This window comes from Herpailurus yagouaroundi, unplaced genomic scaffold (assembly GCF_014898765.1).
Source record: "Herpailurus yagouaroundi ecotype Mexico unplaced genomic scaffold, PumYag 295, whole genome shotgun sequence".
Taxonomy (NCBI): Eukaryota; Metazoa; Chordata; class Mammalia; order Carnivora; family Felidae; genus Herpailurus; species Herpailurus yagouaroundi.
The window spans coordinates 2,382,981-2,409,356 of NW_024412512.1; the positions used below are offsets into that span (position 1 = coordinate 2,382,981).

At 63.3% G+C, this 26,376-nt stretch overlaps 1 protein-coding gene across 1 annotated transcript in view; it reads left to right on the forward strand.

The window, feature by feature from the left end:
• The window catches only part of NFIC (nuclear factor I C), a 46,570-nt gene extending 22,501 nt beyond the window's left edge, over positions 1 to 24,069 (forward strand). The window contains exons 4-12 of the mRNA XM_040461714.1: positions 3,873 to 3,944; positions 6,870 to 6,944; positions 7,560 to 7,683; positions 8,340 to 8,464; positions 14,899 to 15,024; positions 16,685 to 16,869; positions 17,557 to 17,704; positions 19,685 to 19,770; positions 23,950 to 24,069. Of these exons, the coding sequence (XP_040317648.1) occupies positions 3,873 to 3,944; positions 6,870 to 6,944; positions 7,560 to 7,683; positions 8,340 to 8,464; positions 14,899 to 15,024; positions 16,685 to 16,869; positions 17,557 to 17,704; positions 19,685 to 19,770; positions 23,950 to 23,967 (959 nt within the window). The 3' untranslated portion in view covers positions 23,968 to 24,069. The remainder of the gene's footprint in view (positions 1 to 3,872; positions 3,945 to 6,869; positions 6,945 to 7,559; positions 7,684 to 8,339; positions 8,465 to 14,898; positions 15,025 to 16,684; positions 16,870 to 17,556; positions 17,705 to 19,684; positions 19,771 to 23,949) is intronic.
• The last annotated feature ends 2,307 nt before the right edge of the window (positions 24,070 to 26,376 follow it).

The window sequence follows — 26,376 nt, forward strand, 5'->3', positions numbered from 1 at the left end:
GGGGAGAGAGAGAGAGAGAGAGAGAGACAGAGCGTGAGCGGGGGAGGGTCAGAGAGAGAGGGAGACGCAGGATCCGAAGCAGCTCCGGGCTCCGAGCCGTCAGCACAGAGCCCGACGTGGGGCTCGAACCCACAACCGCGAGATCATGACCTGAGCGGAAGTCGGACGCTTCACCGACGGAGCCACCCAGGCGCCCCTTTTTAAAAAAAAAATTTTTTTTAATGTTTAGCCTGTCCTTTCAACATTATCCATTAGACGTCTGTTCAGACCAGAGGACGTTGCATTTAAGGGCCGGCTGTCTAAGCAGATGAGAGGAAAAGGGACTCTCCGTGCCCCTTCCCTCCCGATATTTCATGGAAACATCCATCGCAGCTCAGCCCCGGGGGGCTGAGCTGGGCTCAGCTTTCTGTGATGGTGGCAGGGTTCCGCGCCGTCCAATCTGGTCCCCGCCAGTCTCGTGGGCTCCTGAGTAGCGAAAGGTGACCGAGGCTGGCGAAGTCCTGAAATTCTAACTTGATCTCAGTTTAGCTCACTTACGTGTAAAGTCGCATGTGGCTGGTGGGACTTTTCAGGACCCAAGTGACAGGCAAGTGGTCAGCAGACAGATGAGACTTTTTGTGAAGGTTGGAGATACTTAAAAATAAGATCACATAATTAAAAGTCAGGACGTCCTGCCGCCTGCCACCGCGTGGACGGACCCGGAGGTCACCGTGTGCAGTGACAGGAGCCAGACAGAGAAGGACACGTCCCGCGTGACCCCCACTCACAGGGGGTCCCCAGAGGAGTCCCGTCCACAGAGACAGAGAGTAGACGGTGGGAGCCAGGGGTGGGGCAGGGGGCAGGGAGTCCGTGCTTCATGGGGACAGAGTCTCAGTTTGGGGAGATGGAAAGTTCTGGAGACAGATAGTGGGGGTGAATGCAAGACGGCGTGAGTGTGCCTGATACCAATGAGCCGTGCGCTTAGAAACAGTTAAACGGCGGGGCGCCTGGGTGGCTCAGTCGGCCGGGCGTCCCACCTCGGCTCAGCTCGTGATCTCGCCGTTTGTGGGTTCGAGCCCCGCGTCGGGCTCTGTGCCGACAGCTCAGAGCCTGGAGGCTGCTTCGGGTTCTGTGTCTCTCTCTCTGCCCTTCCCCTGCTCATGGTCTCTCTCAAGAATAAATAAACATCAAAAAAAAATTGAAAAAGAAACAGTTAAGTGGTAAATTTTATGCTATGTCTATTTCACCACCATCTAAAAACTAAATTAAAAAAGATTTAATGAGATAGCATGTCATTACAGCATCAGTGTTTAGAAACGACGCTTACTTAATTAAAAAAAAAAAAAGCTCCCCGGACTATAGAAAGGGAAGGGTAAACCCCTTGACCCCAGTGAAGGGATCTCCATCGTGCGCGGGGGTGAGAAACTGGGGAGTCTCCCCCAAGATCGGAACCAAGAAGGGCCACTCGCTCTCGCCACTTCCGTTCGGTACCGTGCTGGAAGTCCTTGCCTGTGCAATAAGGCAAGAAAAAGGAAATCAGAGGCCTACAGATAAGATGACACAAGGGTCTTACAAAGAAAATCCCGAGCGATCTACGAAAACGCAAACATCTCCTAGAACTACTGAGTGAGCTCAGCGGGGCTGCGGGATACAAGACCGACAGGCGACGGCCAGCCGCGGTTCTCAGCGCTCACAGCGGACAGTTCACCGCCGCGCGGAACAGTGTCGTTCACAGCCGCTCCCAAGCCCACGGTTTTTTGACCGTCAGTACCCACCGGCGCTTTCACACGCATTCGCTGACTTGGCGGCCGGCAAAGCCCGGAGGTGGGTTCTGCCATCTTTCTGCTCCCGGGAAACCACGTGGCTCCGAGAGGTGGTCTGGCCGGCCCCAGGTCACAGGGCGACCTTGACTAAGAGCCAGCTGTGGCCGAGCGCCCTCGCTCTCCACGGATGCAAAGTAACAACACCCTAGACGGAAACGGGGGCGGGGGGGGGGGTGGGGACGCAGCACGGGGAGTGATAACGCCTCCCTCCGGCTGGCGACGTGCTTACTGTGTGCCCCCCACCCCCCACCCCGGTCTGGGGCTCTTTCTTATATTCGCGATCGCCTTTTCTGTCAGGGGACAGCCTCTGAGAGAGACGTGTGGCTGTGCCCACTTCACGGATGAGGAGAACGAGGCCTGCGGCCCTGACCGGGCATCGCCTGAGCGCCCGCCGCGCCCTGCTGCCTGCCGAGGCCGTGTGGGCGCCGGATCCGGAAGAGGGTCCTGTGCCCGAGGCCGGCTGCCCGGGCTGGGCTCTTCCCAACGCGGTGGCCACCGTGCCCAGCCGCGTGGCCGTCCAAGCGGAACTGGCCGGAGCCAAGGGGCCGCTGGCAGCCCGGTCTGGGAGCGGCCACAGGGCTCGGGGCCGAGCCGGGCACGCTCGCCTCGGCTGCTGCCCAGCCCTGCCCAGCCCAGTGGGTCACGACTGGGGCTGCCCCCGTCCGCTCCTGTGGCGGGTCGGGAAACTGAGGCACGGGTCCTCGGCCCGGTGGCGTTCAGGGCACCCTCGATCTTGGCGGGCAGGAGGTGCTGGACACACAGGGTGTGCCAAGCCACGAGGCGCACGGGGAGGGCTCCGCGGCCGTCCGGGGAGGCGTCCCCACGGTCACCCCCACGGGATCCCGAGGGAGCAGAGGGCACGTCGCCTCAGAGGCTCCCGGAGCTGGGATGGGAACTCGGGCGTCCGATCCCGGAAGCCAGGCGTTTAACGCACGGCCGTGGGTCGCAGGTCTGGACGCACAGGCCCACTCATGCAGAAAGTCACCCTGGTGAACGGGGGGGGGGGGGCAACAAAAACAAGTGCCGTGGGTGGGCACTTGCTCACTGTTCCAACCTCAGGCTTCCTTGCCTATAAAATGGGCACAATCAAAAAAAAAATGGGCACAATCACAACGCCAGACGTGTGGCTCTCTTACGGATTGAAGGAGACCTCGAAAATGAGCTGAAGCCCACATTTACGGCCATTTTAGGGATTTAAAATATTCTTTTAAGTTTATTTTGAGAGCGAGAGAGAGAGAGGGAGGGAAACAGAGAATCCCAAGCGGGCTCCACGCCGTCCGCGCTGAACCAGAGCCGGGGCTCGAACTCGATTTGAGCGTGCCCTAGGGGCTCCCGACCCCCGTCCGTATTACCTCTTTACCACCTCTCGGTGATGCCCACACCCGTTTGAAAGAGAGAAGTGAGGCTCAGAACAGTTAAGCAACTTGCCTGAGGGCACACAGCGGTTATGCCTGGCTTTGGAACGTGGCAGGTGGAAGGGGCTGATTCTCCTTCTTTGGCGTCTGGCCGTGACTCCCACCACCTTGGTGTTTGACCTCAGAGACAGATAGGCGGGGCCGGGGGTTCCGTCAGGCTGGGCTCGTGGGTGTCCCCCCCTCCCGCCGCCCCCGCCCCGGTCCCGGGTGGACGCCGTGGGGGCTGCAGAGGGGTTGGCGCGCCTCGCCCTCCATCCAGGCTGCCGGAGCTGATAATGCTGAGCTCAGCGTCTGTCTGTTTCGCCGTCTGCCAAGGAGCCTGATTATTTTTAGATAAGATGGAGGGCGGGCGCCAGGGTGGGAGGGAGCCCCCAAGCCAGGCGGGTGGGTAGCCGCATGGCGGCTGCAGGGGGACGCCCCTCTGCCCTCTCCTGGGGGCCCTGAGTGACAACCCAAGACCAAGGGCTGGGGCCCCGGGGACTTCAAGGGCAGAGGCCGAGGGGAAGGGGCCAAGCGGAGACCCCCGGGCCTGGGCAAGCTCGGGACCGCTTCTCCACGGCGCTGCCCAGCCTGGCCCCGGCATGGAGGCCTCCTCTCCCCCCGGGATGGGGTCCCCTGCAATGTCACCACACCGTCCCCCTCCTTCTCTTTGCAGACGCGGAGCAGAGCGGTAGTCCCCGGGCAGGGATGGGCTCCGACCAGGAGGACAGCAAGCCCATCACGCTGGGTGAGTTTGGGGATGGCGAGGGCTGGGGCGCACGGCCCCATCGTGCTCTCCGTGGCCCCGCGTCGGCACCTCACAGCCAGGCTATAGGCAGGCGCTGGTATTGTTCCATTTTGTAGATGAGAAAACCGAGGCACGGAGAGGTCAAGGGGCCTTCCCAGGGGCAAGCAGGGAGCTGGGGTTGGAACCCACGACTCCGAGCTCCCGCCCTCTGGGCCCTGAGGGGCTCACCCCACAAGAGACGGCCCTGCTTCTGCCCTGGTCTGCTCCCGTAGCCGCCCTCCTGGACCAGAGCAGTCACCTCTACCCTGGTCCCCTGGCTTCTGTCCTCGCTTCCCTGTCTGTCCTAAGGTGGCCAGAGAGTCCCCATGAGCTCTGAGTCAGGTCCTGCCTTCCTCTGCTCACAGTCCTCTAGGGGCCCCACCTCCCTTGGGGCAAAAGTCCCCCCCTGACTCCCAAGGCCCTGCCTGCCCTCCCTTCCTCCCTCTCTTCCCCTCGGTCTCTCTGCTCCAGCCACATGGGCCTCCTAGCTGTTCCTCCAACAGTCCAGGCCCAGTTCCTTTGCATGTGCTTTGCCTTCTATCTGGACAGCTCATTGCTCTCTCGCTCTAGATCACCCAGGTCTTAGCTCACATACTCCCCCTCTCAGATTTGCTGACCTCAGACAGCCTCAGCCACTCTCAATGACCACTTTCTGTTTTATTTCCTTTTGAGGAAGTTAGTGATCGCCTATGTATTTGCTTAGTTGCTTGTTTGCTTCTCTCTCCTAATGCAGCCTCACCTGCTTGAGGGCAGAGGCTTTTGTCTGTCCTGATCACTACTGTGTCCTCAGCGCCTAGGATAGGACCCTGGTACACAACAGGTGCTCAATAAATATTTGCAGAAAGAAAAAAAAAGGAGAGAGGGAGGGAGGGGTGAAGCAGAGACAAAAAGAGAGATGGCACACAGGGGTGGAGGAGGAGAGATAACAGGAAGGAAGGGTGGAAGAAAAAGCAAGTGGGTGAGGACGTCCCCGTTGGAAAGGCCGCACAGGGAGGCCGGATGGTTCCAGGAGCGTCACAGGCCCCCGTGCCGCTCACCACGGGCCGGCTGTGACCCTGAGTCCTCCTTGGCCTCCTGTGATCCTCAGGCGCCTGCCTCCAAGCCAGATGTTCAAGGCAGGCGGGGGCAGCGGCGCTTGGCCTGGTCCCATGGGGAGCTCCAGCGTCTGGCGGAGGAAAGCACTTCCTCCCACCCGCCAGGGAGTCCCCTGGAGATGGAGCTGGGCGAGTGCTGCACAAACAGGAAACCCCGGTGGGGGGAAGGCGGAGGGGCGTGCTGACACCAGCTGGCCAGCTGGGTGGCAGGAAACGGCCGAGGCCACTTCCCCTGGACGCTGGGGATGGGGGGGGGGGGGGGGGGGCCATCGCCCTCTCCTCCCAGGAATGCGGTGGCCCTGAGCCCCCCAGCACGGGGCTGGGCATATAGTAATTGCTCAATAAATGGTGTGCACAAAGCTGGTAACTGGGGAGACTGGAGTTTCCGGACTGGCCAGGACTTGGGTCTCTCACAGCTGGGGAACCGGGCACCCAGGTCGGCTCCCTGTGGCCCGTGCTGCCCCCTGGGGGCCTGGAGAAGAACCGCTCTCGCCACCCCCGAGGCCTAGAGCCGCCCACCTGCTGGTCCCTTCTCCACTCTGACCACCTTCCCTGGCTTCTTTCCCTCCTGTTGCCTCCAGCCCCAGGGCCTTTGCATGGGCCACTGCTGGCAATATCGTGACCCTCAGGGAGGCGGCCAAACCTCCTGTTTAAGATCATCCTGATCGTGGCAGCCGACACTGGCCTGCGTGGCCGTTACCCTGCACCAGGCACCATCCTTGCCACTTCCCAAACTTTAATGTCTCTAGGCCTCTCGGTCCTCTTTCAGGCAGGCTCCCCAACCCTGCCTGCCGACCACCGCCTGACGCGTGGTGCCTTTGCCTTAACGATCTAAAAAAAAAAAAAAACCCAAAACCGTATTGTGGTTAAATTCACATGACAGAACATGTACACTTAGTGGCGTTAACTACATTCGTACTGTTGTGCAACCATTGCCTCTAACTGTCCGCAACACTTTTGTTGCCCTGAAAAGAAGCCCTGTCCCCACCCCTCCTCCCCCTCCCCAGTCCTCGGCCCCCATGAACCCCCCTTCCTGTCCGCGGATGAGCCCGTTCAGGACGTTTCACACCCGTGGACTCACGCCCCGCGTGGCCTCGTGTCGGGTTCCCTCCCTGAGCGTCGTGTGTCCGGGGTCCGTCCGCGGGGTGGGGGTGGGGGTGTGAGAGTCTGGCTCCCAGCCGTCCAACGTCAGCCAAGAGGAGCCACACCTGTTTCCAAATCCGTTAAATGGGTCCCAACCACTACATACCAGAGAGGAGGGTCCCTCTTCCTTTGACATTAGGCAGGCGCGGTTCTGGGGACATGGGGGACTTTAACTGCTGCGGGTGGACCTTCCATTCAGCCCGTGATTCTGAGCCCCTGCCGTGTGCCGGGCTCTGGGCCAGGCACTGGGGACACCGCGGGACCTGGGCACACAGACCTCCCCGTCAGGACAGAGCTCCCAGTCTGGAGGGGGAGGGATAAGGGGCTGCAGAACCACGTGACGCGAGGAGAGCAAGCCAGCCCCTTGCGGCCAGTTGATCCATATCAGCCACCCCGATGGCAGGGTGTGTGGCCCCCACTTTGGAGATTAGGGAGCACGGAGGCTCACGGACAGGAAGGGACTTGCCCAAGAGCACACGCGAAGCGGCAGCCGAGCTGAGATTCGAACGCAGGTCCGGCCTCTGCCTCCGTCTTGCCACGGAGCTGCAGGGGGTGGGCAGGGTGACCACTCCAGCCCCCGGAGTCTGGGTAGCCCAGGGTGTCGAGGAAGGAAACAGACCCAGTGAGTCCCATTTTCTCCCTGTTCCAGACACGACCGACTTCCAGGAGAGCTTCGTCACCTCCGGCGTGTTCAGTGTCACCGAGCTCATCCAGGTGTCCCGGAGTGAGTGTCCCCGCCCACCCTGTGCTGGGATCTGGAGAGGGGAGGGGCGCGGGAGAGGGAGAGGGGGCTTTGGGATGGGGACTCTGAGAAAGAGTCTCAGGGAAAGGGAAGCTGCCCATCACCCTGCCCTACTCCCCTCTGTCACCGAGCTAAGGTGCCTAGGAAGGGCAGTAGGTAGGGGCCCACACGCCCCACCCGCTTTGCCTCCTGTTCCCTTACCTTCCTAATGTACCTGCTGGGGACCCACCCACTCCCCAGACACCCCCACCTGAATTCCAGTGCAGGGACTTCTGGGCACTGTCCTGCCTTAACCCTCACCATCATCCTCCCTGTCCAGATCAGCAGAGCCTGGCCTCAGGGAGCGCTGGGAAGCTAGTCCTCCCGCTCTGGCTATGCCTCTGCCTCACAGTGTGAGCTTGGCCTCTCTCGCTGGCTTTGGGCTTCTGACCCATAGAACGAGGACACTTTCAGCCACGTTAGGAACCAGGCCATTCAGGGGACGGGGTTCCTTTTGGGGCTGGTCAGTCCCCCGGTGGCTCTCCCCACCCCTCCGGGGCAAACTGCAGCCCTGGACCTTGCACCCTCTCTCACTCTGCCCCCTCTCGCCCTCCGCAGCACCCGTGGTGACTGGAACAGGACCCAACTTCTCCCTGGGGGAGCTGCAGGGGCACCTGGCATACGACCTGAATCCAGCCAGCACAGGCATGAGGAGAACGCTACCGAGCACTTCCTCCAGCGGGTACGTGCCCCGGTCCCAGCCTCTGGGCATTCAGCCACCCCTCGCCCACCTCCACCTGGCCCCGGCTGGCTGACTCCTCTCCCTGGAATGCCTGTTTTCAGGGTTCACATGGTAAACTCCTACGTATCCCTCAAAACCCAGCCCCAAGTGCTCCTTTCCCCAGCCCCGATACCCCACCCAGGGCTCCCACAGCCTTGAATCCTATCAGCCCACCCCCTGAGACTCCACGGGAATAGACACTGGTTCTTGCGGAGATACGCTGGGTAACCTTGAGCCGGTCACAGTGCTTGCGTGGATTTCCGCCATCTGTAAAATGGGATCATAGTCCTACCGGGTTGTTCTCAGGTTTACGGTAGGCCGAGTGTTTATCCAGGGTTTTAGTGCGCAGCCTGCCAGCCGGCCGTCTGCGCTCGGCCGAGTGCCTCACTGCCTCTGGCCCCGGGCGTCCCATCCGAGCGACGGGCAGGTTGAGACAGGTGCTCCCCGAACCGGCTGAAAGTCCGCGGGAACCTCGACGTCTCGCGATAGCACCCTCCCCGCCCTGCACCCTGCAAAGGCCCTGCCCCCTACGGACCGGAAGTCAGCCCAAACTGCCCCCGCCACACCCTCGCGTCGCCGTGGTAACCGGCCTGCGCTCTGTTTCCCTCGCCCTTTAGGAGCAAGCGGCACAAATCTGGCTCGATGGAGGAAGACGTGGACACGAGCCCCGGCGGCGATTACTACACCTCGCCCAGCTCTCCCACGAGTAGCAGCCGCAACTGGACGGAGGACATGGAAGGAGGTGGGGCTGGCAGTGGGGGCGGAGCGGGCCTCGGGGCCGGGGTTACCGCGGCGGGGACTACATATTCCGGCAGGCACTGCGCCGGCGCCGGGGAGCGGGAAGCCCTGGGGCTGGGGCCGCGGGGCCTCCTGGGAATTGTAGTCGCGCGGGTCGCTCGCCGCTGGGAAGTCCGGACTCACGTTCCCGGAGCTTCTGGGTTCCGTCGGGGCCGGGGAGGGCGGGGACTGTCCCTCCCGCGGCTTTCCTGCCCTCTGCCCGGTGCAGCCTCGTCTCCGTGGGGCTCCCGACCTGCGGCGTGGACTCGGTGGCGCTTCTGATCGGCAGCGCGCTTCTTCCCGGGGTCCGCCCTACGCTCTCATCTGGAGGGTCCCCGCTGGTGGGTCCCGAGCTGTAGCATGCCCCGTCGCAGGGGTCCTGCTGATCTTCCGAGATTCCCGTCTCCACGGGCTCGGCCTCCGCGCGGTCCCAGGCCTCCTTTTCTCTGAACCTCCTTTTCGGGGAGCGGCTGGCCTCTCACTCGTCTGCCTTTTTAGGGCCCTCCCCAGAACGGGTCCTGTTCTGCAGGGGCGGCATTGCCACAGGCTCCCCAGCGGCCTCCCCCCGAAGGTCTCCGTTCCTCGGGGTCCTCGTCTCCACCGCGGTTCTCCTCCGGAGAACCCGAGTTTCTGCTCTCCCGCGGGCTGGCCTCGGGGCTGCTCGGGGACACTATGCTCAGGGGGGCCCACAAGCTTGCCTTGCCCTGGGCTGGGTGTCCCTGGAAATGCAAAGGCCCCCAGCGGAGTCTGTGTCCCAGAATTTAGAAACGTCGCTCAGTCCAGACCCTTACCCCTTAAAAAGGGTTCACCCCGCGGATTACCCAACGGTTGCCAGCGTGGACTCGGGCCCACCGGCCAGTACAGCCTCTGGTGACCGCACTGCCCTGAGCCTCCGGTTCCTCATCTGTAAAATGGGGTTAATATCTGCACCGCTCTCTAAGGTTGTGGGGATTAAGTGAGTTAATACGTGCGGTGTCCCTAAAACAGGCCTGGCGCATAGTACACACCCAGTAAACCTGAGGATTTGTTTGCTTGCCCTCTGCTTTTTGGTCCCTACTCCCTATTCCCGAAGGGCCAGCTTTCTTATAAAGGTCTGTCTACACGAAGACCATACCTACAGGATTCCTGGAAAGCATTACAGTTAAGAGGGCAGGTTTAAGTGCCAGAGAGACCTGGGTTTGAGATCCAGGTCTGCCATTGGCTCGCTGTGTGGGCTGTGTAACTTTGGGCAGGTGACTTGACTTCTCTGAAGCTCAGTTTTCTTATCTTCAAAATGGGATTGATGAGATAACTCTTCTTTCCTGGAGCTGGGAGGAGGAAATGGTAGAAGGCGCATAAAGCAGCCACCTGGCACACGATGAGAGCCCAGGACACAAGAGAGTTCGTTGTTCGCGTCGTTATAAAATCCCCATGTCTGTGAATGAGTCTCTATCGTGTCTGGTTGTGACATTTGAGCCCCAATGGCCCTCCCTCTTCCATTGTGTTGGCTCCCAGGGCAGGTACCTAACCTTGGGAGGATGTGTCTCCCTAGGAGGCTCTAATTTGTGGGTCAGAGTGTCTCCATGGTTCTCTCTCCCTGTGGGTTCCCCGCTTCTGACAGGTTTGCCTCTGTAAAGATCCTGTGTTTAATAAGCTTTAAGTTCGATTGTGAGAAACAAACCCCAAAAGGACAGTGCATTTCTCTCCAAAGTAAATGTCCAGCCATCAGCAACCCTGAGACTTAGGCTCCCGCCTTTAGCTCCAGTGAATGTGGAACATTTTTTAAAATATTTTTTTAAACTTTATTTTTTTAGAGAGAGAGAGGGAGACAAAGGTCGATTGGGGGGAAGGGCAGAGGGAAAGGGGGAGACACAGAATCTGAGGCAGGCTCCAGGCTCTGAACTGTCGGCACAGAGCCCAGCGCGGGGCTGGAACTCGCCAACTGTGAGATCGTGACCTGAGCTGAAGTCGGATGCTTAGCCAACTGAGCCACCCAAGTGCCCCGAATGTGGAGCATTTTTAAATGTTTATTTATTTATTTATTGAGAGAGAGAAAGAGAGAGCACGAGCAGGGGCAGAGAGGGGGAGAGAGAGAGAGGGAGAATCCCAAGCAGGCTCCACGTTGTCAGCACTGAGTACGATGCAGGGCTCAAACTCATGAACTGTGAAATCATGACCTGAGACGAAAGCAAGAGTCTATCGCTTCACCAACTGAGCCACCCAGGTGCCCCCAAGTGAATATGGTTTTCATTCCCACCTTATGGTCCAAGACAACTGCTGGAGCTCCAGCCCTCATGTCTGCTGTCCAGCCAGCAGGAAAGAAGGGTCAAGTCTGAGCATGTCCTTTCCCTTTAAAAATAATTCTCAGAGGATGCGCTGACCTCTTCTGCTGATCTCTGGGCCCCTGAGTGGCTCCTAGGGCCACACCCTGCCGCAGGGGCTTCTGGGAAATGTAGTCTTATTTTCGGCAAGTACGTGCCCGTCTCAAATTTCAGGGTTCTGCCACTAAGGAAGAGGGGTAGGGCAGATATTGGGAGACTGTTAACTTCTGCCCTGCCTTTAATGATTGGGAACCCCAAAGCGCTTCTCGTTAACGCTGTGATCGACGGGACCGGCCACCTATAAAGCGTGTACTATTTAGAGGTGGAGGGCAGCTTCTGCGATGTAGCCACAGCAGCCCGGAGAGGAAAAATTATAGCCTTAAGTCTATGGATTAGAAAAAGAGAAAGGATGGAAGCCAGAAACAAAAACAAAAACCTAGCTTTCAATGCAGGAAGCTCGAAAAGAGAGAATCAATCAATCAATCAATAAAAGGAAGGAAATGTTCGAGAGAGTCACTGGAGCCTGGTGTGAACTTCCTGCCCTGAGCATGAAGCGGCAGCAGTGGGGGTGGACGAGGAGGCAACTCACACCCCCTTCTGGTGTGCCCCACGGAGTCACAGAGCTGAATCTGTCCTTTGTGGTTTCCACTGGTTGCTTCAGGTGATGGCAGACTGGCTCCCTCCTGTGGGGCCCTCAGTATAACCCCCAGCTGTATGCTGGTCTACACCCTGCAGGTGCGCCCAGCCTGGTGGGGAAGATGGACTCATCTCGCCCCCTCCTCCCTCCTCTTCCTTTCCCTCCTCCTCCCCTCCCCATGTCCTCTTCCCCCTCCCCCACAGTCTCCTCCTCTTGGCTTCCTCCAGCTTCCTGTCTAGACAGCCCCCAATTAGCTGCTCATTAAGGGGGTTAAGCTGATTAGAGCACCCCCTCCCTTCCTCTCCTCCCGCCACAAGGGCAGTGTTCCGCTAACACCCGCCTCCCCCCCGGCATCTGTGCTCCCTTACCTGGGGCGGGGCGGAGGTCTGGGGGATCTGTCGGCCCTACCTCCCAGGCCTTGCGCCAGACTGAGGCCTTTGCCCCCTCTGTGCCCACATTGGGAGTGCCTTTTCTCCTCCTGGCCACCTCCTCCCGAGGCCTTCCCTGGTTACCCACCCAAGCAGGCCAGAAAGGGCCCCCTCTGCTCAGCCCCCGGGAGTGCTTTGTTCCTGCTGCTTCTGTGGCCCTCCTGCAGGGGGCGGAGGCACCCAGCCACGCGGGGACCAGCTCCTTCTCTCTCCCCTGTCACGTGGGGGGCTCCCCCCACCTCTTAGAACCCGGAGGGCAGGAGGGGCGCAGAGTGAGGCCTGTGGAGTTACGGTGTTGGATTTGAATCCTCTACCCCGCTTCTTGGCTCTGTGGCCTTGGGCAAGCGACCTCCCGTCCGGCGTCAGTCTCCACATCTGTGAAACGGGGGTGACAACTGTGACCCCCCCGCACGGGGCGGGTGTGAGCGTGACACGAGGGCAGGCTCCGATGTGCGCTGCCCCCAGGGGACAGGACAGCTGGGGGGAGGGCGCACACACCACATTGGGCCCGCCCGTGGCCCGGGGCCGTCGAGACCCGGGCCCGGACGTCATGTGCAGTAGTCACCATGCGCACGGGGGAGGGGTGCGGCTGGGCGAGCACGCGGGCGCACGCGCAGATGGGGCCGCTCGTGGGGTGGGGTCCGTGCTGCCCGGGCAGGCGCACGCGAGGGACCGAAGGGAGGACACTAGGCAGAAGGTGCAGGCGTGGATGTGCTTGGATGGGGACAGACGCGGTGCCGGGATGGGGACACGGGGGGGGGGGGGGGGGGGGGGGGGCGCAAAACGGGGCGCCCCCCCCCGCGGGGGGCCGCCCCCCCCCCCCCCCGCCGGCGCAGAAAGCGGCTCGCACCCGGGCCGGAGGGCGCACCGGCCTCGTCTTAACCTGACCGCGTGAAGGCCTGTCTGTTGAGCCGGGAGGGATGCCCAGACGCGGGGAAGCACACTCAGGGCCTCTAGGGGCCTGCCCCGGAGCGCCAAGGGCTGTTCTTTCCTGCAGGGCCCCGGGCCAGGCTCCCCCACTCCCTCCCGCCTGCCCCGGTTCCCCCAGGCCCCATCTCAGGAAGCCCTAGAAGGGCCTGCGGAGATGCGGCTGGGGGCAGGGTCCAGCCAGGCTATTTGCATCCAGGACAGGCTGTTCTAGGAAATCCTCCTAAGTGAGCCTCCGCCGGCCCTAACCTCATTCCCACCAGGCCCCGTGGCAACAGGGAGCTGTCGCCCCTGCCGCACGCACCCACATACGCACACGTGTGCACGCGCACGCACGTGCACGCGCACGCCGCCTGCAAGGCTGACCCCGCCCCCACCTGCCGGCCATCCTGGGTCCCACCGGCTCCTGTCCCCTGGGACGGCCTGGGCTCCCGGCTCCAGAGGCGACACTTGGCTGCCAGGCCTCTTGGGCCTGCCGACCCAGGGCCCCGGACACACTCACTCCCAGCACCGTGTGTGTTGGGGGCTATGAGAGCAGCAGGGTTTGTGACACAAAAGCAGCTGACTTCCCCGGTGGCCCTGGGGCGGCTGGTTCCCACATCTGTAGCACCACCAGCAGGACCCAGCATTGAGGCCGAGGGAACACGGTTGGGGACAAGGCTGGGGGCGGGGGGCCAGGACACGGGCGGCAGGAGACCCCCACGCCCGCGACAGCAAGCCTCAGAGGCGGGCCGTGACTCTCACCAGGGTGACTCTGCCCGGGGACGGCAGCGGCTGTCACATCGGGGGGCCCCTGGCGTGGGGGGTGCAGGCGAGGACGCTGCTTGGCCTGCGGTGCCCGGGGCACCTCCACAGGGAGTGACCCTCCCCGACGTCAGCGGTGCTGGGTGGGAGGGCACACCCCTCACCATGTGCGGGTCCCCTGTGGGCCTCGGTGGGTGGGTTTCAGTCTAAAATTTTTTTCTCCTGCTATTTATTTATGTGTTTGTTTGTTTGTTTGTTTATTTGTGAGAGCGCCCGTGCGTGAGCGGGGGAAGGGCAGGGGGCGAGCGAGAGAGAGAATCCCAAGCAGGCCCCCCGCTTGGCACAGAGCCCAGTGTGGGGCTCGATCCCACGACCCTGAGATCGTGACCTGAGCTGAAATCAAGAGTCAGACGCTCGACCGACTGAGCCCCCCCGGGTGCCCCTAAAATACATTCTGAAGTGATTTCTAAACATGCCCGTCGGCAGGCCCCACTGCACCAAGATTCTGGTCCCCCCGGGGGAGCCGGGCCCGGGACTCTGCCCCAATTCCTCCCCAGCTCTCCCGTCTGGAGGCTGGCAGGGACGGGGCGCGGGGAGGAGGGGCGGGGGCTCCCCTGAGTCTTGAGGGCCAGCACGTGCCCCTCACCGGGATGGCCTGTCCCCTTCACGACAACAGGGACTCCTGTGCGCGGTCTCTGTGGAGTCCTTGTGCACCCTTGGCACACCATTCATTCATTCATTCATTCATTCATTCATTCATTCATGGAGGAAGGTGCCAGAGGTTGAGCCGGAGGCTGGTAGGGTCCCTGAGGGCCACAGCTGCCCCGGGCAGCCGGCGGCCCGTGTGAGGCCCGTCCACACAGGAAACTCCCAACGGGTCAGTGAGCCAGACCCTGGTCTAACGGCTACAGGGGCTCTCTCCCATTCTATCCTCTCGATGGCCCCGCGAGGAAGGTTCTGTTCCCTTACCCCGGTGAGGAGGAGTCTGCGGGCGCAGGGCCACTCTGGGCCTCGTCGGCGTCCTCCCAGCTCACCCCTGCCTATTGGGGCTTTAGGACGGCCCCTCGTCTCTGCCTACCCTGCGGGGTACGGGGTGCCTCCGGAGGGTGGGGCAGCCTGAGCCGTCTCTGTCTCTGGAGGGAGAGAAGGCAGGGGCCAGGCCGTGACGTCAGGGGCCTCTGCTGCCACCAGGCTCCTCGTCCCGTGGGCCATGTGACCCCGGGCAGCCCCTCTCTGCTCTGAGCCTCGGTTTGCCCCCCTGGATGATGGGCTCCCAGCCCCCTCGCCCACGGGTGCTGGCAGGAGGGGGGGCAGGGGCTCTGACTGCCTGCAGGCCTGTGACCCTCTGGCTCCTCCCACACAGGCATCTCGTCCCCGGTGAAGAAAACAGAGATGGATAAGTCACCTTTCCACAGCCCGTCTCCCCAGGACTCCCCCCGCCTCTCCAGCTTCACCCAGCACCACCGGCCTGTCATTGCCGTGCACAGCGGTGAGCACGTGGGCCCCAGGCAGGGAGGGGCGGCTGGGCCCTCTGATCGGGCACCCCCCCCCCCGCTTGGGCCGGGGAAGTCCCTCTGGCCGTCTGACCGTGAGTCCCGGTGCCATAGCCTCCCGGCTGGGCCACAGCACCCAGAGGTGTCATGGTGCGGAGCGCCTGGCCCTGATTCAGGCTCTGAGGCCTCAGTTTCCCCCTCCGTACAGGAAGGAGGTACAGTCTGGGCTTGCCCGTCCCCCCGCTCCCCTTAGCTCACACTCCACCCCCACGGGGTTGGGTGGTCACAGAAGGAGGCAGACACTCCCGACGCATGGCTGGACACACACACAAGGACACACAGGCCATACGGGGGTGTTCCTGGCCACAGGGACAGGAGGCCTCACACGCGACAGGAGGGAGACCGACTTGAGCAACCACAGGGCACGAGCCGAGCTGGTCACGGTGCACCTGGCTCTCCTTTGCTTGTCCGTCCACGGGGGCTCATAAACGTCCCCCTCCCAGGGCTGTCTTTCGGGCCGAATGGGCTAATCGCGGTAAGGGCTCGCGTATCGCCTGTCACCCCATTGTCCTGATGGTGACGATTTCGGTGCACACAAGGGCAGGCACACACGCAGGGAGGCAGGCGAGAATCAGAACAGTGCAGTGGTTCGGATCACGAGTCGGCAGACCAGGCCCACGGCTGCCTGTTGTTGTAAATAAAGTTTTATTGGTGCACGGCCCTGGCCGTCCATTTGCCTGTGGCAGCTTTCAGACTTCAGCGACAGAGGCAAGTGGCTGTGAGAGACCGTGGGGCCTGAAAAGCCAAGAAGACTTACTCTGGCCAGGAGCTAGAGAGAGGAAGGGGGCGTGAGCTACCTTGGGGGTGACGGGAACGTTCCAGAATTACAAAGCGAATATACTAGAAGTCACCGGATCGTTTAAAAAGAGAACGCAAGCGAATAACACACGGGCTCGCCACTCAGCCACGCACAGGGGCGGGGTGCCCCCACCCACTGCCCCACGGACGGACCCCGACACACGATGCTCGGGGAGGGACCCAGACACGAGGGGCCCCAGAGTATCTGAAACCCATTTCTGTGAAACATCCAGAACAGGCTCATCCCTGCACAGGAAGGGGGACTCATGGGGGGAGGGGAGTGTGGTGGCTGAGGGGGACGGAGTTGCTTCTCGGGATGATGAAAATGAGCCATCGTAGCAGTGGTTCCACGGTCCCCAGTCGTGCCAAAGCCCAGTGAAGTGAATACTCGGAAAGGGTGAACTTCATAGTATGCAAATTGTATCTCCACGGTAAAAACAACAGTGACCACCGGCCCCTTGCGGAAAGAGCCAGCCGAGCCCTGGGTTAGGGTGTGGGCCGTGGGGCCAGACCCTCCCCCGGGTCTGCTGCCTGGTCTCTGGGGGGAGCAGGCGGAAGGGACGTAACCTCTGACGGCCACCTCATCGTCCGGTTTAATAACAAAACCGGGGTGGCAACAGAACGCCGTGGGCTTGTGGTAGAACGTCATCGAATCTGGGCGTGTAAGAGACAACAGGGCCTGGCCAGTGGCAGGGCTTGCTGGATCCTGCTCTGTTCTTATTGGAGGCACCGGGGCGCAGGGGACACCCGCACCCCGAGACGCAGCCTCCAGTGACCGTCCCGTCCCGGTCTCCACAGGGATCGCCCGGAGCCCTCACCCCACCTCGGCCCTGCACTTCCCCACGACCTCCATTCTGCCCCAGACGGCCTCCACCTACTTCCCGCACGCGGCCATACGCTACCCACCTCACCTCAACCCCCAGGACCCGCTCAAAGATCTCGTGTCGCTGGCCTGCGACCCAGCCAGCCAGCAACCTGGACCGGTGAGTTTGCGGGGGGGGGGGGGGGGGGGGGGGGGCGGCGCGGGCCTCCCCTCGGCCCCACGGGCCGCCTGCCCACGCGGGGCTCCGGGCGACGCCCCCCGGGGCCCCAGCTGTCACTCAGCCTCCGTGTTGAATGGCCTTGTGGATGACAGGGCCGCCACCTTCCCTTGTCTGAAGCGCCCGGGGCCGGGCCAGGTCAGAACCGAGGCTCTTGCGCGTGTTGGAACCGACGGCGCGTAGCTGGCCCCAAACCCGCCACGGTCCCGTGGCTGCGGCGCGGGCCCACGCTCGCCAAACTCCCGCGGAAGCTTTTGGGGCTCAGAGCGGTTGTGCCTTCCGGAGCTGGGGCCGAGGCGGTTGGCCGCAGGCCTGCCGGTGAAGGAGGCGGGGCGCGTGCGGACCCAGCCGCGAGGCCGGGCGTCGTTTAGGGTGAGGCGGCGTCTCGTGCAAGGAGACCAGAGGGAAGAGAGCGGCTCGAGGAGGGGACGAGGGGCCCCCGATGCCGCCGCGGGCCTGCGGGCTCAGGCGAGTGGGCACCAGAGGCACCCACCAGACTCGTCCCGGCCCCCGGCCGGCCCGGCCCGGCCCTGCTGCCCCTCAGGCCCTCCCCCGGCGGGGCCCGCAGACGGCCGCCCGGGGCAGGGGGGCGCCCGCCGCCTTAACCACCTGTCTCTCTGTTCCTCCCAGTTAAATGGAAGTGGTCAGCTCAAAATGTCCAGTCACTGCCTTTCTGCTCAGATGCTGGCGCCCCCGCCCCCTGGGCTGCCGCGGCTGGCGCTCCCCCCTGCCACCAAACCCACCTCCGAGGGAGGAAGCACGTCGCCGACCTCGCCCTGTAAGCACTCGGGAAGCGGTGCCCGTGGCAGGGCGGGCGTCCCTGAGGGGCCCCCTCCCCTCCCCTCCCCGACTGCTGGGGCCCGGGGCTCGGGCCCGGCCTGCCGGGTGCTGGTGAGTTTGGTGGGTCCCCAGACGGAGGCCCACAGGGGCCCAAGGCAGCCTTAGGGAATGGCAGGAGAGGGCCGGGGGCAGTCTGGGGTCCCCGCGCGCCTGCTCCCGGTGATAAGCGCCCTCCTCTGTGCGACGAGCAGGTGGCCGTAGGCGAAGATCTCAAACTGGCGGCCCTGGGGGCAAAGGGAGCCCCCAGAGGCCTTGTGTTTGTGCAAAATGAGAATTTGTCGTTGTCGTAGAATCAGGACAGCTCACCGGAAAATTTCCGGAGTTCTAGACTCTTGGGGGAGAAAGCAGCTGAAATGGGCCCGGCTCCTGCCGGGTGCCCAGGCTGGGCCACGCCTCTAGATGGGACAGCCCCCACCTGACCCCAGAAGGCCTTGAGTTGACTGCCTCGCCTTCTAGAACTTTCCACGCTCTGGATGCGGATCCAGGTGACAGCTCGCTGGCCCCTCATGCACCGCCAGCCTGGGAAGCGGCTCCCAGAATCGCACTCCCGAGGTCCACCCATCAACGGTGGCCCTGCACCCAGGCTCTCCCTGCACCCCAGTGCGGGCTTGGGCGGGCCGTCCACCCTCCTCCAGGCTGCCTCACTCTGGGCCACCGTCCTCTGGGCCATCCCGTGAGGCCGTCTCAGTCGGTGTCCCCGAGCAGATGGTCTCAGAGACCCCCGACCCCTCAGTCTGGCCCCCACACTGGCTCTGAGCGTCTCTCTCCTTTCCTCCGCAAATGAGGTTCCTCACCCGCCTTGAGCAGGAGGGACTGTCGGTTCACCCCCTTCCCCACATGCGCACCCCCTGCCGCCAGCATCCACCGCCTTGCAAGGGGCCCAGGACAGCTTGCGTACCGACGGGCTGTCTCCGAATGCCGCGTGCGGCGCAGAGCGCCGGGTTTGAATCCCGTCTCTGCAGCTCGCTCCCTGTGTGTCTTCGGGGAAATGCCCTCCCCTCTCTGAGCCTCCGTTTTCTCAGCTGCAGAATGGGACGGTCACAGAGCGCCCCGTCGCAGGGCTGTGGGAGCGAGCCGATGAGATAGATCGGAGAGAACAGTCAGTGCCCCACCAGGCGCAGAGTAGGGAGCAAATACGCGGGGACGGTGACCTCCTTCCCCGTCTGTGCAGTGGGGCTAATGATCCCGTTTGCTAGATCGAGGCTACTGCGGGTTGAGTGGGACTGTGCCCGGTGCCTGGCACAGACCTGGATTCCTCCCCCTTCCCCTGCACGCGGATTTCACCGGCAAGTCCGGCCTGCCGCCTCTCCCGCCAGACCCCCACCCCCCACCCCAGGGCCTCACGCCCCCCACATACCCCACCCTGGCTGATGCTACCAAGGGACCGTCCCGCCCTCCCCCCCCGGACCCCGGGCAGCCCTGGGCATCGTTTACTTGCCAAGAAAATGTAACCGGTCAGATGAAAGCCTCCGCGGCAACGTGTGTGTACGCGCGCGCGCGCGCGTGTGTGTGCGCGCGCGCGTCTGTGTTGCAAACCCCCGGCCTTTCCCCTCGAGCAGCCTCCGAGAGGAAAATTAATAAGTAAAGCGCCCTCAATAATTCATGGCGCCCCGCGCGGGCTGCAGGCCGCGGTAGCAGGACCGAAGCACACCCTGAATAATTCACAGGCGGTTTCTGATCATGCATCTCATCTCGTGCCTGCGCTCTCAGCGGATGCCCCGCCCGGATGACCCCGGGGCCCGAGACCGTGGGCTTTCCGGGGCTGACCCGGATCGGCTGGGGAGGGCAGCGAGCTTGGAGGCGCCGGGTGCTGGGTGCGAAGGCCCGGCTGTGTGACCCTGGGCAGCGGCCACCCTCTCTGGGTGCTCCCGCGCAGCCCCCTGCGCTAACGGGCTCTCGGTCTCTCTCCTCCCCGCAGCCTACTCTACGCCCGGCACGCCCCCTGCAAACCGTTCCTTTGTGGGATTAGGACCAAGGGATCCAGCGGGCATTTATCAGGCACAGGTAGGGGCCGAGAGGCCGGCTGGGGCGGGGTAGGGAGGGGCAGGGCAGAGGGGCCTGCCTGGGCACGCAGGGAGAGGCAGGACGGCTGGTCCCATGCCGCCCCTCCAGCTGCACCCCTGGCACGGGAGCCAGCTTCCCATACCCTTCCAGGGCCTCGAGCCCACGCCCAGGAACGTGGTACGGCCCCAGACCCTGTGTGTCACCCCCCAGCGGGGGACACGGCAGAGCTGCTGTGAGGCCGGGCTTTGTGACCGCCCCAGGCCCGTTTGTACAGATGGGAAGACTGAGGCCCGCAGAGGCGAAGGGATCTGCCCAGGATCACACAGCACGTCAGCCCAAGCTTGCAGCCCCCGAGCCTTTGTCCCCGCCCGTGCTGCTGGTCGGAGGGACCATGAGAAAGGGGGACAGGGGGTGGCAGTGGACTCTAGGACTCGGGGGGCAGGTGGGGAAACTGAGGCAGCCCATGGCAGGGGGCGGGGCCTCCCGGGAGAGCACGTGCACCCCCACCCCAGGCTCCAGTCCCAGAGGTGGAGAGGGGAGCAGCAGGGGCAGAGGCGGCATTGCTCCACGGAGTGGGCGCCAGGGTGGGGAGAGGGGGATGGGCCGGGCCGGGACACGGAGGCTCAGAGAGGAGGAGTGAGTTGCCTGAGGCTGCACAGCCGTGGAGGGCAGAGCCCCAGTGGGTCCGGAACTAAGACCGGTGGCTCCCAGCTTCCCGCAGGGTTGGGGTCTGGGTCTGTGCCGCACGCGGGCCGGGAGTGTGCTGCCAGATGGTGTCTGGGGGTGGTGGCTGGGCCCCGGGGCCCCCACCCCCCCAGGGCAGCCCCTCCGGTGCCCAGATGCACAGAGGAAGCAGCCCGGGGCTCCCCAGCATCTCCCAGTTGCCGGAACCGCAGAGCGTGGGCATTTGTGGGACCCCGGGGGCCACATTTGGTTGCTCCCGGGACCGTGGGAGGGTTTCCTGCAGCAGAGTCCATGCGCAGGGACTGAGGGGGACATCGGGTACCTGGTAGCTACATCCCCCTTCCTCGGCGGGGACCAGAATCGGCCGGGGACCCTCCGGGGCGGACCTGGTTGCTGCTGGCAGCTCACCGGGGCCAGAGTGTATGGAGAGGAGCCAGCCGTCGCCCTCCCTCCCTGCCCGGGCCTCAGCAGTGAGTGCTCGCCCCTGACTCTGCTCACCCACTCTGAACCTCCGTCTCTTCTTCTGGCCTTGGACACTTCCCGGGGGAGAGTCTTGGAAAGGCCCGCAGCCGTCGAAGCTGGACCAGTTTTATCTAGAAAGGGCTCCAAAAGGCAGACACTGTCCCACATACCTTCCACACCCCGAGTATTAAGTGTTGTGCCTTGCTCAGAGTCACCCAGAAAGCTGGGGTGACTCCAGGACTCCCCACTTTGAGTTTGGGGTACCCCGTGGGCCACCCTCTCTAAGCCCTGGCGTGGATACTCCCACCCCCCAGGGCTCTGGAACCCATGCATTTCCTCACCGCCCCCAACCCCACATCCCCAATGGGAGGGGGGGAAATGTCCTGATTTCTTCAGAAACCAAAGGTAATAAAAATGACAGGGAGGAGGCCTTGCCTGCTTAGCCCTTCCCCAGGTCCCCACCCCCCTGCCGCACCTCTCCATTATCGACCGCCACGCAGGGGTCCACCCCAGCAGACATCCCAGAAGAGGAGGGAAACCGAGGCAGACCAGGGCAGTGCTTTGGTTCTGCGTGCTTCTCATTTCCCCCTATGGTCCAGTGGGGCCCAGACTGGTAGGAACCTGGGGGAGGGGGCCTCCAAGGCCCTGCCTGGGGAGGGAGGGGTTGGAGCTGCTGCAGAAGTGGCTGGCAGGAGCGAAGGATCAGGGTCCCCGGGCAGGGGACTTGGCACCGACAAAGGCTAGAAACGCCAGAGAAGCAGCTTGAATGTGGGGTTTGTCCTGAGGGCCGTGGGGAGCCATGGAAGGGTTGAGAGTGAGGGAGGGGCACAACCAGATCTGAGAATGAGAAAGAACTCTCGGAGGCTGGCATTGGTGGGGTGTGTGGGGCACGGAAGGGAGATGTCGGATTGATGGGAGACTCCCAAGGGAGCCTGGGTCGTAGAAGAGGTGAGGCCTGAGTCCGGGCGAACGGGAGGGCATCCCTGGGAGAGACCCTGCCCACGCTGCTGTTGGCTGGACCACAGATCTGTGGACTAGGGGCACCCCAGTTCCCTGGGGGTCAGGTGCCCCTCTCTGCTCCCTGCAGACCCTGAAGGGAAGGAAGGGCGGGGAGGAGGAAACCATGAGACCCTGTTCCCCACTCTCGGAGCCCCTGTGCAAAGGGCTCAGAGGCCTCTCATTTCTGACCTAGTCAGCACTTCTGCGTCTGCCTTCATTATTCCTGGGAGGTTTGCTTTCCTCTGCGCCCCCCCCCCCAGCCCCCAATCCCAGCCTAGAGCAGCTCTGTCCCTCCCCACGCCCTTGCCATCCTCTGCGTCCTCGCCGGTGCCCCTCCCCTGATCAATATCCCCCTCCTCCATCCGTGCCCCTCCCCCATCAATTTCTCCTCCCCCATCAGTGTCCCTCCCCCAGGTCAATATCCCCTTCCCCATCAATATTTCTCCCTGGTTAACATCTGCTCCCCCATCTACGCCCCTCGCACATTGGTGCCCCTCCCCCCGGTCCATTCAACTGATCGCCCTCTGGTCAATTACCTGCCTTCACCTCCCACGTAAATCCCCCCAGCCCTGAGCCATCCGTCACTTTTTTGGTCCCCAGGTTGGGGCTCCGCGGACCCTGATACCTCAGCCCCCTCCCCGATGTGGTGGGGTCCCGCCTCCAGCATTTCACACCAGGACCCTTTCTGCCCAGGAGCACATGACACCCGTCCAGCAGATAGATGAGCCAAGGACCAGAGGGGTTAAGCCGCGTGCCAGAGCCTCACTGGCAGCTCCAGCCAGGCCGGGGGTGGGGGGGGGGGGGAGTCCGCAGCCGGGACCTCACCCCCGGTTCCTCACCTCGGTCCCCCAGTCAGCGGAAGAGGAGGATGTTAAGTTACTGGGACCAGAGGCCTGGGAGGGAGGAGGGAGGAAGGGAGCAAGGGCCAAGGGGAGGCCACCATGGGGGAGGGTCACGCCCAGAGTCTGTCTGGTTGCCAACAGAAACCAGACATGAGGTAATGGCCAAGATGAACTTGAACTTGGCTGGAGGTGGGGGGCTGGGAGCCATGGCGCCAGTTCATTGGGATGGCCCACAGGGCGGCCTGGTTGGAGGGGCACGATTGATTTACAGCAGGGGTGGGGGGGGGGCAGCGCTACTCAGCATCAGTTGAGGCGGGGGGGTCCCCAGGCCGGCCCCACGCAGGTGCAGTCGATGCATTTCCAGGGGGAAGGGTCTGTTCCCCGTGACTTCCCTGTGGAGACCAGGACTGGAGCTGTCCCCGATCCCGAGCCTCAGTACCACCCCCCCACCCCCGCCCCACCCCCACCCCCCTGTAAAGTGGAAGTCATGGCCCCTCAGCGGCCAGGCCAGAGGTCCGACCTGGGCAGGGGAGGAGCGGGGGCCGGAACCACACAGGCCCCAGCCTCAGTTCCACTTTGGTGCTCCCACGCTGGTGGACTTAGGCAAACGGCTTGACCTCTCTGGGCCCCTGTCTTCCTCACTTTGAAATGGGGTGGCGGCCAGGGTGGGGGCAGCGTTTGTTTAAAAAAAGAAAACGAAAGGAAACAGCCCCGATCGATCGCGTGGCCTGGATATAAGGGGGCACATCCTCTCCCCTATTCTGTGCTCAGGGCACTGAGGCTCAGAGACCTGGTTCTCAACAAAACCACAGGACGCTCGAATAGATTGACATTGCAGGTAAAGAAAAGATAAAAAACAAATCAATTAAAAGAAAACCGTGGTAGCATTAAGTATATTCTGCAAGCCGCATGTTACGTGCCGGAAGCTTTCTCTGGGGCTTCTCCAGAATTCAGATTTCACTGGGCATCCTGTACTTTGTGTAGCAGCCTTGCTCTGGGGCAGGCACTCGCCCAGGGTCACCCAGCAGGTTATGACAGGTCCGGGAGAAGGGAGGCGGGGGTCACAGGTCACAGGGAGGTGGGTGTGGGCAGTGGCCAGCGAGGTCAACAGGAGAGTCTGACCCCCATCTCTCTCTCTCTCTCTCTCTCCCCCCCCCCCCCTCCCCTCTCTGTGTCCCTGTCGGGCACCCAGTCCTGGTATCTGGGATAAGAAAGATTTCTTCCCACGCCCTGCTCCTCCGTCGCGGAAATCCCAGGGGGCCGCACAGCCGGCCCCTGGCCCACGTTTTCAGTGGAAAGTTACAGCAAGCAAGAACACCCCGCCGACTCCCAGCCTGGCCGAAAAGACAAAACAGGCACATACGTACACACAGGAGGAAAACAAGCAAAAAGGAAAAAAAGGCAAAAAAAACAAAAAAAAAAAAACAAAAAAACAAAAAACCATAAAAATCAACCCACCCAACCAAGAAGACAAAAGGTGAAGACAGCAACTGTTCAGACTCTCGGGACGCCACCGCCGGACCAGAGGGCCAGGCCCAGCCACCACTCGGATCGGAGGAGGTCGGGGCGTCTTCCTAAGTTATTCATCTCCTCTGGCTGCTGCTCCGGAAGGTCGGGCGCCCGCTCCCCGCCTCCGCCCAGGACCAGGTGAGCGCGGCCTGGTGCCCCTGCCCAGGCCCCACGGGGCAGGACACCCAGCCAGGCCACCTCTGCCCGATGTGGGCCGGGCCTCCGCCGAGCGGGGACGCAGGCGCTGTGGGGACGGTGGGGGGCCGGCGAGGACCCCAGCCGCGGGCAGCAGAGGCCGCCCTGGAGGCCCCGGGCGGGCAGGGAAGCCGCGAGGGCAGAAGAGGGTTGTGGGGAGACCCTGCCTGTCTCCCGGGGACTGGGACGCGCGGCCGAAACTCTCTCCGGAGCGTCCTGCCCCGACGCGTGCACGCGCCCGGCTGGGCTCGCTCGGGACTTGGTCTTTCAGCCCCAGGCCTGCCCTGTTTGGGAGGAGAAGTCTCTATGCAATTGACCCCCAGCTCCACCCCTCGGCATTGGAGGCCACCCCACCCCGCACCCCGCCGCCGGCCCTGCTCCACACGCGCCCCCGGGGAGGGACCCACGTTGCACACACTGTAAGAAATGCACTTTCCGAGGAAGGGGCTGGGGCGCGTGGAGAGACCCAGAGCTCCCCGGGAGGGGACACCTGTCTGGAGCCTCCATCCACCCGAGCCCTGGGAGGGGAGCCCCCCCCCCCCCCCCCCCCCCCCCCCCCCCCCCCGCCGCCACGTAGCCCACGGAGGTGGGAGGTGAGAGCGAGTGGTTTAAGTGCCTGATTCCCACCGCCCGCCCCCCTTTGTCCAGCTGGGATGCGAAATGGCCGGGGGCCCCTTCCGTTCCCCCCCACAGCCCGGCTGCCTCCAGTCACTGACTCTCATTGCTGTGCCCCCCTCAGAGCTAGATGGGACCCCCCCCACCCCCCCCACGGTCGGCCCAAGGGGCAGAGCTGGGCGTCCCTCAAGCCCTGCTGCGCTCGGGCACGGGGGTGGGATCTGGGGAGCCAGCGGGCCCTCCCTCGCCTCCTCTGCCAGTGCCTTACATCCTGGAGCGACACCCCCTCCCTGGTGCCTCCCGGCCCAAAGGGGGACCACGGTTTGCACTTTCAACTTCCCCCCGCCGAAGTGGGGCGCAGCCAGGGAGGTGCATTGTGGCCGGGCCCCCACAAGGGAAGCCGGCCGGTCACTGTAGTCCACGTAGGCCTGGATGGGGTCGGGGGTGGGGGGTTCTGGCCAGGGGAGGGAGGGGCCGGCGCCTAGGGGGGGTCCCCTGTAGCCATGTAGGGGACCCCCCATCCGCTAAACGTTTTCCGTTGAGCCGCTCCAAAAACACTAAGCTGGGGACACCGGGTGCCCCCCAGCCCCGGCTCCCTGGCCCCACCCCACCTCCAGCCCGGGATGGCCATCTTGGGTGGGGGGCCTGGGAGGGGGTGTTAGGTGTTCCCGGGTCAGCAGGCCCAGACACAGGGGCCCCTCCCATCCCGTCCCAGGCCCAGCTGGCCTCCTCCATGCCTGGCCCTGGGGGAAACCTCCCCCACCGCAGCCCCCCACCCCCCGCCTGGGCCAAAGCCATCGCCCTGGGGAGGGCCTCCACACCACCTGCTCCCAGCCTGGCCCTTCTCCCCCTCTCCCGTGCCCCAGGCCTGGCCAGCCTCTCCCACCTCCCCAGAAACTGGACTTTCCTCCCAAACCAGCCCAAGGGGCTTGGCAAACCCACTCGACCATAGAGAGAAAGACCCGTCCCCACCGACCCCCCTCCCATCGTCCAGAGGCTTCCAAGAGCCCTTGGTCCGTCCGTCTGTCCCCAGGGCCCCCTCCACCGGGTGGCCGTAGGGGACCAAAGCATGGGCCGCTCTTCCGGGAGGGCAGGAGGGGGTGGGTCGTGCAGTTGGGGTATCCGGAAGCTTCTCAGCCGGGAACCTTAGGGTGCGGGTAGGCAGGGTAGGGGAGGGGCGCCTGGCACCCCCCAGCTACCTAACTTTGCATGGTGCTTAGTCGGGGATTCCTGTGACCTGGCTCCTGATGTCAGCTCGCTGTGGCTGACACTGCATGGCAAATGATACCTGGCTCTGTCT